At 45.1% G+C, this 13,206-nt stretch overlaps 2 protein-coding genes across 6 annotated transcripts in view; both read left to right on the plus strand.

The window, feature by feature from the left end:
* CAMK1D (calcium/calmodulin dependent protein kinase ID) overlaps positions 1-13,206 on the plus strand; it is a 370,122-nt gene that overhangs the window by 118,606 nt on the left and 238,310 nt on the right. The window lies entirely within an intron of this gene.
* LOC121147908 (60S ribosomal protein L17-like) lies at positions 3,826-4,455 on the plus strand. Its single transcript, XM_040967786.1, has one exon. The coding sequence runs from the start codon at positions 3,866-3,868 to the stop codon at positions 4,418-4,420; it is 555 nt and encodes a 184-aa protein (XP_040823720.1). The 5' UTR covers positions 3,826-3,865; the 3' UTR covers positions 4,421-4,455.

Here is a 13,206-nt window from a genome sequence, read left to right on the forward strand (position 1 = left end):
TGAAGCTGGGAATCAGGAACTCAGACGAGGGTGGCAGAATCCCCACCACTTGATCCACTGTCATTGCTTCTCCTGCTCCGCATTAACAGAATTGGCACCTGTTTCTTGAGGTATTTCATGGTTGCCATTAACCCCATTGTGTCCTGATGGGACATCTTGGTGAAAAGAAGTGACTGATCTCAGTGGAGCTGAGGGACACTGCTGGCAAGGTGGCCCCTGTGTGCAAGTCACTGTGGGTATGAGAATTGGTGGCTCCCAGGAGAGGTAAGGACCTGCACTGTCGGCATATGTGGGAGCTGGTGGGCTTCCCTTGTCTCTAGGATGCCAGGGAAATTAATATTCTTCTGTAGCATTTTGGCTTGGAATATGGACCCTGAGGTCTGCTGTGTAATTTTGAAGACACGGGAACTGTGGTGGAGAAGACACCCCAAGTGCAGCAGGCCCTTTCCAATGTTACTGGCTGCTGTCAGTGTAGTTTCCGACCCTGAGTCCCCTCTTCACTTTTTGGAAAGGTTGTTTCCTGGCTCTGAGATCCTTCCGGCTTTTCCCCTGACCCACAGGAAAAGCTTAAGTTGTGCTCAACACAGTAATGTCTAACCTTTCTTGTATACTGGGCACACTTGTCCTAAAAAGAGTGCAAGTGAAAGCAGGTGGGCCAGTGCTACTGTCTGTTTTACTAGGGTTTAATTACATCTCTTATGACAAAGTTGGATCTCTTCTTTCCTTTGTGACTTTATCCCTGTTTGATCGTTGTTAAGAGCAGGACTAAATGCTATGGCAAGTGCCAGACCCTAAGGAGGCTGGGCAGAGAGGGGCTGGCTTGACAGGACAAGTGATTTATCATCTCCTCTTCTCCTTACCCATGTAACCCTCTGCACATTGTATCTAAGTGATTTTCCATTCTAAGTGGTTTCCTCTGCTCCTTCACAAGCTAGCTGTGTGAAGATGGCAAATCAGTCCACTTCTGAAGCCTTTACACTTTTTTGCTTGCCTCCTTGGTTGGTTGTAAGACTTGGGACAATCAGTGGCTGAGAGAGGGCCGGTATTCTCTGCGCACTGGAAAGGGGTGTCTGTCCGGCTGGAAGGACTCAGGGCCTCTCATGTCCTGTCTGCTCCCAGTACTGGGCAGCCCCATACCCTAGAGTGGAGACTGTCTACTTAGGATCACACTGAGCCCTTAGTTCCTAGCACAGTGCTCCATACAAGTCTGTGGAATTGATGAAAGGAAGAAACACAGTGGTCTTGGCAATATTCGCTATAGAAAGACAGGATTGGGAACATTTGTTTCAATTCACAGCACTAACTAATAAAAGACAATGCTTTGGGTTGCTCGTTAGAATGCTGAGTGAATTATTGGAAATTTTAAGAATGGGTAAAGATGAGTTTCTGAGCAGTTTGGGAAACTTGGCAGCTGTAGCCTGAACCCACCCTCATAGATCTTCAACCTGGACCTTCCTCATGGACTTATTTCCTCATGATACTTTGTCCTGATGGGTGGCATGCAAAATAAATCCTTGAAACTAACAATCACAGTAAGGAAACCCAAAGAAGGTATGAGAAGTCCTGGACCCAGTGGAAATAGGTTTCCTCGGGAGCTCAGATGGTGTCACCTGCTGTTGGTCGTCGTTTTGAGAATTCTGTCCCTAGCCATGGGAGATGGCTACCAGGAAGCACTTTCTCATTTTCATTAGTAAGATGGAGGAGGACAAGGTTGAAATCAGGAAATCCTGTTGTTCCTTTTCTGGGAATGATGAGGTCATGTGGGTGATAGAGTAGACTGATGCAGGCCCAGCCAGCACCTCTGTGTGTGTTAAGGTTTTGGACAAGTTGACACCATCTGACCAAGTTTTTGGCTCTGATGAAAGGCAGCTTTTTTTTTTTTCATTCTCCTCTGCTGTCTCCTCTTCATTCTTCCTTTAAACATTTATTTATTTTTATTGGAAAGGCAGATCAGGTTTATGGAGATAGGGAGAGACAGAGAAAGATCCTCCATCCACTGGTTGTGATGGCTGTAACTGGGCTGATCAGAAGCCAGGAGCCAATAGCCTCCTCCAGGTCTTCCAGCAGGTGCAGGGTCCCAAGGCTTTGGGATGTCCTCAACTGCTTTCCCAGGCCACAAGCAGGGAGCTTGATGGGAAGTAGAGCAGCTGGGACATGAACCTGCACCCATATGGAATCCCAGCACATTTGCAGTGAGGGTTTAGCTATTGTGCCATCATTCAGGGCCCAGAAAGCTTTTTCACATGTGCACAGAGGCACTGCCAGTGTGTTCAGATGACACCTGAAGTTTCCATTTCTGTAAATCCACAGTACAGGTGCCTCCCACTCATGCTGCTTTCCCTCTGCCAGGCCCTTCCTGCTGCTCCTGACACTTTCATTGATTTCATAGATTTTCTGCTGCATCTCAAACATAGCTCATTTATCCCCATCTCCAATGGCGGAACATTCTCACCCCTCCTTCCTGTGATGGAGCAATTTCTCCAGGTTTTACTGCGTTCTTGCTCTTTTTTTTCTGCATAACAAAATTTCTTGCTTGTCCAAATCTTCAACATACTGTCTAGTATGCCAAGCAGATCTTGTAATGCAAAGTCTGGAGTGCTGGGGTAGCAATGAGAGATTATGTATGTATTTGAAAGGTATAGTGACAGAGGCAGAGAGAGAGAGATCTTACATCCATTAGCCCACTTCCAGATGGTTGCATTAACCAACACTGGTCCTGGCTGAAGCCAGGAGTCTGGAGCTGCAGCTTGGTCTCCCAGGTGTGACTGGGGCCCAAACAGTTGAGCGGTCATCTGTCACCTGCCCAGGTAGAAGTTGGGTCAGAAGTGATGCAGCTGTGACTTGAAACAGTGTTGTGATTTGAGATGTCAGTGTTGGGGACTGTGGCTTAATTAGATGCACCACAATGCTGACCCTGACATTGGTGTTTTTAAGGATTTTATTTTTAAAAAATTTTTATTGGAAAGACAGATATACAGATAGGAGGAGAGACAGAGAGAAAGATCTGTTCAATGATTCACTGCCGAAGCAATCGCAACAGCCAGAGTCGTGCTGATCCAGAATCAGGTACCCAGAGCCTTTTCTGAGTCTCTCATACGGGTGCAGGGTCCTAAGGCTTTGGACTGTCCTTGGCTGCTTTCCCAGGCCACAGGCAGGGAGCTGGATGAAAAACGGGGATTCTGGCACACCTAAGGCAAAGACTTTTGTGGCTAGGTTACCATGCGGGGCCTGCAATTGTCATTTTTAATAAACATCTAAGACATTTTGAGAAACAGGTCTTAGCTGATGACTCCTAGAAGCAGATCCACAGCTTGCTGTCTGTGAGACATTCCTATTTCAAACTCTGTGCTTTGTCTTTCCTTGGTACTTCACATTGGTCCTTATGTAAGGAGACACATCATGCTTCACATTGGCTGAAAGATGGCCCCATCTTGGGTGTCCACTGTGTATAAGCAAGGTGTGGTGTGTCCGTACATTGGAGGATGGTTTATTCTGAGAAAGGGAGGGGATACTGCCTGACCTGTTCTACTAAGTTGACTAAGACACAACAGGACACGTGTTGTGCAATTCTGCTTGTATGCGGGACCTAGAAGGAACAAGTTCAGAGACAGTAGAATAGAGGGTGTCAGTGACCAGAAGAGGGAGGAAGAGAAGTAGTTGTTTCATGGGCACAGAGTTTCTGTCTGGGTTGGTGTGAAAGTTTTGGAGGTGAATCTCAGGTGGTTTTACAACAGTGTACACATGCTTTGATGTCGCTAAACTGGGCACTGAAGATGGTCACAGTGGGGAGCTTTAGGCTGCACAGATTTTTATCAAGATTAAAAAGAGATGGACGTGGCCCCGGTGAGGGTGACCTCGTGCCGAGATGGTGCGCTACTTGCTGGACCCCGAGAACCCCACCAAGTCATGTAAGTCCAGGGGCTCAAACTTGCGCGTCCACTTTAAGAACACCCGGGAGACCGCGCAGGCCATCAAAGGCATGCACATCCGCAAGGCCACCAAGTACCTGAAGGACGTCACGCTGAAGAAGCAGTGCGTGCCCTTCTCGCGGTACAATGGCGCCGTGGGCTGCTGCACGCAGGCCAAGCAGTGGGGCTGGACCCAGGGGCGCTGGCCCAAAAAGAGTGCCGAGTTTCTGTTGCACATGCTGAAGAACACAGAGAGCAATGCTGAACTGAAGGGTCTGGACGTGGACTCCCTGGTCATTGAGCACATCCAGGTGAACAAGGCCCCCAAGATGCACCGCCGCACCTACAGAGCACATGGCTGCATCAGCCCGTACATGAGCTCCCCGTGCCATATCGAGATGATCCTCACTGAGAAGGAGCAGATCGTCCCCAAGCCCGAGGAGGAGGTGGTGCAGAAGAAAAAGACTTCCCAGAAGAAATTGAAGAAACAGAAACTTATGGCCCGGGAGTAATTGCAACATTAAGTAAATGCGATGAAAACAAAAAACAAACAAACAAACAAAAGATGTAAGGGCTGGTGTTTGGCCTAGCTGGTGAGATGCCCACTTTGCATAACAGTATCTGGTTCTGGCTCCTGACCCCACCTTCCTCCCCATGCGACCCTGGGAAGCAGCGGCAGTGGCACACATCATTCTATCCCCCCACAGGAGGCACCTGGCTCCTGGCCTGTGGGCATTTGAAGCAGGAACCCAGAGATGGGAGCTCTCTGTTTCTATAATAATGCAACAATAAAAATTGGAGAAGCAGACAAGGAAATGTAGATGTAGTGGTCACCCCAGCCCTCTCTCTTCATGTGGGGTTTGTCGAGGGAGGAGGTGTGTGTCTGTGCAGGCTTTGGGGACTCAGCTCATTTCCTGCCTTTAGCTGAAACTCATAAAAATGATCTGTCTGTCTTCTAAGAATATTGAAGGAGACTGAACTTGAGAGCAATGAGAACGCTGCTGGAAAACTCCCCAGCTGCTCCCCAGGGTGTTCTCCTTCCCCTTGGCATGCCAGTTTACTTAGCCAGTTGGGAAGCCATCCATATGCCCTTTGTAGGAAGGACTCCAGACGACGCTGGGGAATCTGAGATGGGGCCGCAGGGACAGAGGCTGTGACCATTCCTGTGTTATTAAATCTTGTTCATCAAGAGGGAGCAAGAGGAAGCTGCCTGTGCCAACATTCAGAAGCTGCCAAGAGATGTCATCTGGGTCAGCATGAGTCTTTTCTGTTTAGTAGCTGCTGATGGGAAGGGGCCTGGGGCAGGCAACCTTCACTTGCCTTTGGGGATTGTGCTGCTGGTTTTTCTTGTTCAGCAGTGGAGTCTTTTGTGCAGAAACCAGCTCCTATTGAAAACCATTGGAGATAAACCTTTGTCCAAACCAGCTATGGTTTCGTCATGACACAGGGGCCTAGGCTTCCATTTATTTATTCATATAAATGTCTGTCTGCCCATCTATCCATCTATCCATCCACCCATCCATCCACTCATGTTCAGGATAGATGCAGTATTTTAAATGATTTATTTTTGCTCCCTCTGGAAGGTGGACATACAGAAGAATAGAGACAGATTTTTCCATCCCCTGGTTCACTTCCCAGATGCTCACAACAGCCAGGGCTGGGCCAGGTCAAAGCCGGGAGCCTGGAACTTGGGCTAGGTTTTCCAGATTTGAGGCTGCGACTCAGTGCCTTGAGCCATCACCTGTTGCCTCCTGTGGTGCCCAGTCTGATGAAGCTGGGACTGGAAGTGGAGCCAGGGCTTGAACCAAGCATTCTGATATCAGATGCCGTGTCTCCAGTGGCATCTCAACCACTATGACCAATGCCTACCACTCAGCGCTGTTTTAGAGGTGAATTTGTGCGTTTTGACACAGATGGGGAGAAGGTACTCAGCTCCTGACGATTTTGAGGTTTCAGATGTGACTTCCCAGAGATCCTTTCCTGTAGCCAGGCTCTGGCACAGTCCCACTGCTCAGCTTCAGAGCACTGCCGTTTTTTCCCTCTCCTTTTACCCAAGACTTCATTGGCGACTGTGTTCCAACCACATGGCCCAAGGTGAATTCCACAGAGCCTTGCATTTTCCTTCGGGCTCCATAGTTGGGTGTATATTTCCTTCTTAGGGAGTAGGATCACTGAAAATAAGATTCTTTGACGAGGAAGCATCTTTTTAGACACAGCAGAAATCATGTTGCAAATAAAATAAAATTCTGAGCATGAACCCAAATGCCAGCCATCAGTGTTGGTGTGTATATGTATGTAGGCGCCTTGCTTGAGGTACTTCTGTGGCCCACTTAAGATGATTTGGGAAGCTGGGGACTTTGTGAAGTCATTTCTAATTTTAATTGTTTCCTTCTGCCTACCCTCAAACATTCCTGCATCCCCAGCCCTGTGTGAGAGTTAACTGCATTTGCACTACTGTGGCTGCACACAAGTGAGGCAGAGGGGGCCCCTCTATCCCAGTGCAGCCTCTGAGCCTGCCAAGAGTCATCCAAGATCTGAGATTGCATTCTACTCACTCTGAGCACATTGGCAGTGGCGACGGCAGGATGCAGTAGGGGTTCCAGTGTCCCCACTTGGTAGTTACTAGGTCCCTGCATGTTCATGCTACAGGGAAGGTGGTGGAGGTGAATGCAGAGCAGCAGTCCTGATAAGTGGCTGAAAGCCTTGGCCCAGCAGTGAGCACACGGGTGATTTCTAAGGCCTAGAAGGTGGTTCGTGCCTACAGAGAAGAGATGGAGACTGCCGCAAGCACAGGTCTGGGCACTAAACCCTAGTTCTTGAGCTGGGTGGTCGGACCTCCACTTGCATTCCTTCAGCACTTGCACAAATCTCCATTTGCCATCAGTGGTCTGTTGTATTGTCTGTAGACTCAGATATTGCTTTCCTGGCATCTTCCCTGGCTCTCCCCTGCAGGGTGCCATGGGTGGTGGGGAATGGGAGTTTTAGAATTGAAACCTTTCCTTCTGCCTTATGTTTTCTCCTTCAGGTGCTGTAGTCAGCTCCACTGTTAGCATGCAGAGACACAGGCGAGTGGTTTTTAACTGTGGCTACATTTGAGAACCTTCTGGGGGAACCCCAGAAAAATTTATTTATTTATTTAAAAACTGATTTGGAAGGAGAGAGAGAAAGAGAGAGAGAGAGAGAGAGAGAGAGAGAAATCAGCAAAGAATTGCTCATCTGCTGCTTCACTCCCAGGAGTTTGGGGGGGCAAGGCAAGCGCAGTGTGCAGGGTCGTGTTGATGCTACCAGTGGTGATTGGTGGACCAACGGGAGCACTGGTTATTCAACTTTACTTCAGTCGCATTGCTTTCCTGGCAACTCACAGGTGGAAGGAAACAGTGCCGATTGTTGCCTTCCCTTCTGGAACATCACAGCTGTGGAGGTACTGACCAGGCCCACCCCAGCTCTTGCCCATGCCCTGGCAGCCTAGTGTTTCCCGCTGTGGCTGTCTAACATGGTATGTCGAGAGATTGTTTCGTTTCTCATGTTCCTCTCTTGACCCAGAAGAGGCCTTCCTGGAGCCCTCTGCAAGGTGTGTTACTGCAGAGCAGGTGGTATAGAGGCCATCTGGGCCCGGGCAGGCATGGGGAGGCCATGTGTCAGGCTTTTGGGTTCTTGGCCCTGAGCCTCAATAGGTCATGTGGGTCCTTGCAGGTGCAGCCGTGGGAATGGAGGTGTGCGAGCCTTTGGGCTGTTGGTATGAAACTTCTGACTGATCAGGGCATGTGCTTAGCGGGGGGGGGGGGGGTCCATGAAGGGAGGCCAGCAATGAACGTGGGAGTGTTTGGAGTGCAGGGCTTGTGACCTCTTTTTGAAGCGTTTGGTCCCAGTGTGCTGAACTGATGACTCAGATGTTCACCTCCATTGAGAATACGATCAGAACTCAAAGCAATGGGAGCTCAGGTGATGTTCACGTTGGACACCTGGAACCTTCCTGGTCCTGGATTGTGCTGGTGAATCATGCGTGTTTCTAACAGGACTATAACTGGTGCCTTCCCTAGACTGGTATTTGTCACTGATCTCTAAGGAATAGTGTTCTTTGTCTTGTTATGATGTGACAGTGATATAATGGATCTGTAGGTGATTTTGATTTTTGCTTGGAGAGCAGAATGGACACGTTAATTTTTTAAAATTAATTTACTTGAAAGGCTGAGTTAGAGAGAGAGAGGACAGAGAGACATCTTCTATCTGTAGTAGCTGGGCTGGGCCAGGCCAAAGCCAGGAACCCGGAACTCCATCCAGGGCTGCCATGAAGGTGCCGGGACCCAAAGATTTGGGCCATCCTCCTCTACTTTCCTGACATTTGAACCAGTGTTCATATGAGATACTGGCTTTGCAAGTGGCAAACTTAACCCACCGTACCTGAAGGCTGGCATCCTTTATCTAGTTTTGAGAGCAAAGAAGTCCTTGACTTACAAAATTAGAAGGAAAAGGTTTCGTTTTTAGTTTTCTGCAAGGAACAGTATAGATTTGTATTTTTTTCTTCCTTACATGTTTCATAGGTTTATGGGCATCTAGCTTTTTCTCTTTTGAGAAAACTTTAGCAAGTTCAGTTTTTCTTTAATAGACATAGGAATATATTTAAATGACCCATTCCTTCTTGAGCTGTAGTTTTTACTCTTTCAAGGAATAGGTCTGCTTAATTTAAGCCAGACATTGGCAAACTAAGGTCCACAGGCCTGTCATCTGTTTTTATAAGGAAAGTTATATTCATTTACTTATTGTCCCTGTCTGCTTTTGTATTTGTAATAGCAGAGTAGTTAGCCATAATAGAGACTGTATGAGCAATAAACATATTCTTTGCCCAGCACAGAAATGTTTGCTCACATCTGGTCTCTAAGTGTCTATGTACATAGGCTGAGATTGAACATAATATTTTTTTATCAGCCCTTTATTATCTGTAGGGTCCAAATGATAACCCTTTAGGCATTTTTTTTAAATTTTGCAAATTTTTAAAGAGTTACAGAGAGAGAGAGAGAGAGAGAGAGAGAGAGAGAGAGAGAGAGAGAGAGAGAAATCTGTCTGTTGGTTCATTCCCCAGATGTCTGCAGTGGCCCAGGCTAGACCAGGCCAAAGCCAGGGTCTGAGGGCTTCATCTGGGTCTCCTACATGGTGGCAGGGGCCCAAGCACGTGGTCTCTTTTCTAATGATTTCCCAGGAACGTTATGCAGAGAGCTCTGTTGGAGCAGGTTTGTGAACCAGCACCAATAGGGGATAGTATTACAGTGTCTGACTTCTTAGGCCACAGCACCAGCCCTCCTTTATTCATTCTTGACAGTAGTAATTTGTGTTCTTGGTCTAATATTTGTCTTACCTTTTAAACAACCGGGTTTCAACTGGATTATTCTCTTTTCAATTTTACCAATTCTTGTTCTCATTCTCCTGTATTTCTTCCTCTGTTACATTTGGGTTTAATTTTTGGCTTTTCCTCTTTTTGTTCCTGAAGTTAAATCTTAATTATTGGTTTTAGATTTTTTTTTTCTGAAATAGACAATTAATACTATACATTTCTGTCTAAACTGGAGTCCATTCATTTTTGACTTGTTGAATTTTAGTTTTAATTAATTCAAGATATCGCAAAATTAGCCTCTCTTGGACTCATGAATTATTTATTTAACCTTGGAAAATTTATTTGAGATGAACAGAGAGAGCGCATTTCCACTGCCTGGCTCACTTGCCCTAGAGTCAGTGGCTGCCAGGTCAAAGCTGGGAGCCCAGAATTTGAGTCTTCCACAGGAGTGGTGAGAGCCCAGCACCTTCACTGAGAGGAAGCTGAAGCCAGCAGGTGGAGGCAGGTATCCCAACCCATCCAGGTGTTTCTGACTTGAATGGGAGCCTTTTTTTTTTTTTAAGATTTATTTATTTTTACTGGAAATTAAGATATAGAGAGAGGAGGAGAAACAGAGAGGACGATCTTCCATCTGTTGTGTCACTCCCTCTGTTGATTCACTCTCCAAGCAATTGCAACAGCTGGAGCTGAGCCCATCTAAAACCAGGAGCCCAGAGCCTCTTCCAGGTCTCCCACGCGGGTGCAGGGTCCCAAGACTTTGGGCCGTCCTTGACTGCCTTCCCAGGCCACAAGCAGGGAGCTGGATGGGAAACAGAACTGCTGGGATAAGAACTGGTGCCCATTTGGATCCTGGCGCATTCAAGACAAGGACTTTAACCGCTACGCTATCACACTGGGCCCAAGATTTCTGCATTTTCATAGTCTATTTTGAGATGGTGTTTATCACTTGAGTAAAATTTTGAAAGTCTAACAGAGTCTTGTCTTTTCCTTATATTATAGCTATTATATTATGACACCTATATGCGTTAAAACTGTATTTTGATTTGCTTTATAACAGTCATCCTAATTCTGAAGAATTCAAGCCCAAAATGTCTTCTCAGTCATATTTACGTAGATACTACTTCTTTATCTCTGTTTTTATTCTTGAAGCCCAGATTTTCTTTTGGTGTTATTTTTCTTCTTACATCTGGTAAGAAGCTCTCCCTCTACCTTTTCCTCCAGCAGCTCCCTTAACTGAAAATGTCTAAATGTTAAATAATGTTTTGTTGCATATTGACTTCTACTGAAAACAGAATTTTAAAATAATCAAAAACTTTTTTGCAATGTTTTCCAACTTCCATCATTTGTAAGGAGAATATTTTATTGCTAATTCTTCATCGGTGATATATTGATTTTCTGTGTTTCCTCTGCAACTTTCCTTTATTTTTGGTTTTCGGTAACTTAAAACTTATTATCTGGTGATTCATTTTTTTGAATTTATGTTGCTTGGTTTTAATGGCTTTTTTTAAAGCCTGTAAGAGTATGTTTTTCAGTGTATTTGAGAGAGGTTTTTCTTTACTCTTCTCTCATTTTTGAACTGTAGTCATGAATATTTACATTTTTGATATAGAGCTGCAGATTCATGAGACTGCTCATCTTTCTCATCTTGGTTTCTGTCTTCATGTTTAATAATTTTATACTTCTGGGACTTCTTTTTTTAAAAACATTTTTAGCCCATGTAGTGAATTTGTTTCTAATTTTCAGTTTCTTAATTGTAAATTTGCACTTTGGTTGTTCTTAATAATTTTTTTTAAAGATCTATTTGTTTATTTAGTTTTGTACTTGAAAGACAAAATGACGGAGACGTATCTTCCCTCTGCTGATTCTCTCTTCATATGTCTACAGTGCCAAAGCAAGGAGCTTGGAACTTTAAGCCTCCCACGTTGATGGCAGGAACCTAAGATCTTGGGTTATCATTGGTTGCCTTTCCCAGCATGTCAGCAGGAAGTTGGATTAGGGGTAACCAGGACTGAAACAGGAATCCCATATGGTGGACTAACTTGCTGCGTCATGCACTTGTTAATTTCCAATACTTTTTGGGAACCTCTTTCTTTCCAGAAGTTTCAACAGTATTCACACTTACTCGTGGAGCTCGGTTATACTAGCTGCTTTAAAGCTTTTCTGATGGTTCCAACCATCCACTGATTGTGCTTCTCCTTTTTGCTTGATATATTGAGTAATTTTGGATTATACCTGGATATTTTGAAAATTATGTTACAAGATTCTCAGTTCTGTTAACATCTGGATAAAGTTCATTTTCGTCTTTTTTTTGTGTTTCCTTTGTTTTTCTTTCTTGGTCCAGTTCTGTTATCAGAGGATGGGTACACATGTGCTTTATCCTCCGCCCCATACAGTCTTGCCTTTCTTTGTGACTTGGGCTACTCTCAGCACTGAGCAAAGGAGAGAGAGAGAAACGGAGGGGGGGGGGGGAAGAGAGAGAAGAAATGGAACAGAAACTGTGGTAACCCTATTATTCAACCACAGGGACCTCTTTTCTTCATTCTCTTGGCCAATGAGGTGGGAGGGCTTCTTCCTTGAAGTTCAGGTGCTTCTGTTTCCCAGCAGCAGTGTAGCTTTATGGCAAGGGTGAGCCTGAGAGCAGGACAAGGAACAGAGAGAGAACATGGGGAAAAATACCTGGAATGTTCCATCAGTTTTTGTCTCCCTCATGTCAGATCCTGACCAAAAATGCAGGCTTTACTTGGAATTGTTGGTGTCTTCTTCCACTTTGCAGTTCCTTGTCTTGTTTTGTCCTTGGGTCAAAGACAAGAGGTAAAGAACATTTTATCCAGGTAACTTACTAACATATGTTTTGAAGTGTTTTTTTTTTTTTTTTAATAACCTGTTGTGTTGGCCTATTTTGGAAGTCTCATATCCCCTCTACTTACACAACCCATGGTAGCAGAGGGTCTAACACTTGGTGTGTTAACTTCGTCATCTATTTTAAGAACAATAGTGAATCTATTCATAGTAACAGCAAAGCACAATTGTTATTGAACTCTTACTAAATGCCAGGCACTGTTTTAAGTTATCTTCAAAAAGGCCATGGAAAATGCATATTATGAAAAAATTCTACAATGCTTTTTACCTCAAAACAAAGTCTTTGTTTTCATTTCGATTCTCATTAAGTTTTCCACAGAGCCTTGCAAATGAATCCATGGAATTAGGTAGCTAGTATCTTTCCCATTTTACGGATGATGTTATTTCACTGGAAAAATCAGTCAAAATCACACAGCTACTCAGAGGAGAGGCTATCTAGTTTGCCTGGCTCAGCAGTCCATACATGCAACGATGTTAATGTCTACCGGTCACCTGTCATGTACTAGTCCATGCTAGTTAGACAGTTGCTGTTGTGATAAAGTAAAAATCACCTTCAGAGAGAAGTACCTTATTAGCCCCTATGTTTATCACGCAAGGTAAGAATTGTATTCACCTTGCACGTAGGGAAGCTGAGAAGATGCAGACAGTGTGCTGAATTCTATGGCCGTGGAATTCTGCATTACCAGAAAACAAGTGGTTTTTTCAATCAATGACTGTTTTAATGTGCCTACCTGGGAGACAGAGGTAGAGCACATTTATAGCCAGTGAATCCACCTCTGGAGTTTGTCAGCCACACACCATAAGTGTAGCGCAGTGGAATGTTAACGGTAGATGCAGGTGTTCATGCTATTGATTACAGGCAAGGAAATATTTCTAAAGAGGTCCAGGCGATGATATCATCTTTGTTATGGTTTTCATGTTTGAATCTATAGAGTGCAGATTTACCAGAAACTCTGTAGAGCACGTTTCTGATGTTTGAGGAAACCTCGAACGGTTGGTATCGTAGTCTGCACAGAACATGAATGCTGAGGCGATAGAAAGCATGCCATGCTTGGAGTACAGCGCGCTTACACTTCTTTGGTGCCGACTCTTTTTCTATGGGTGTTTGCC

This window comes from Ochotona curzoniae, unplaced genomic scaffold (genome assembly GCF_017591425.1).
Source record: "Ochotona curzoniae isolate NIBS_2020 unplaced genomic scaffold, NIBS_Ocur_1.0 scaffold_4683, whole genome shotgun sequence".
Taxonomy (NCBI): Eukaryota; Metazoa; Chordata; class Mammalia; order Lagomorpha; family Ochotonidae; genus Ochotona; species Ochotona curzoniae.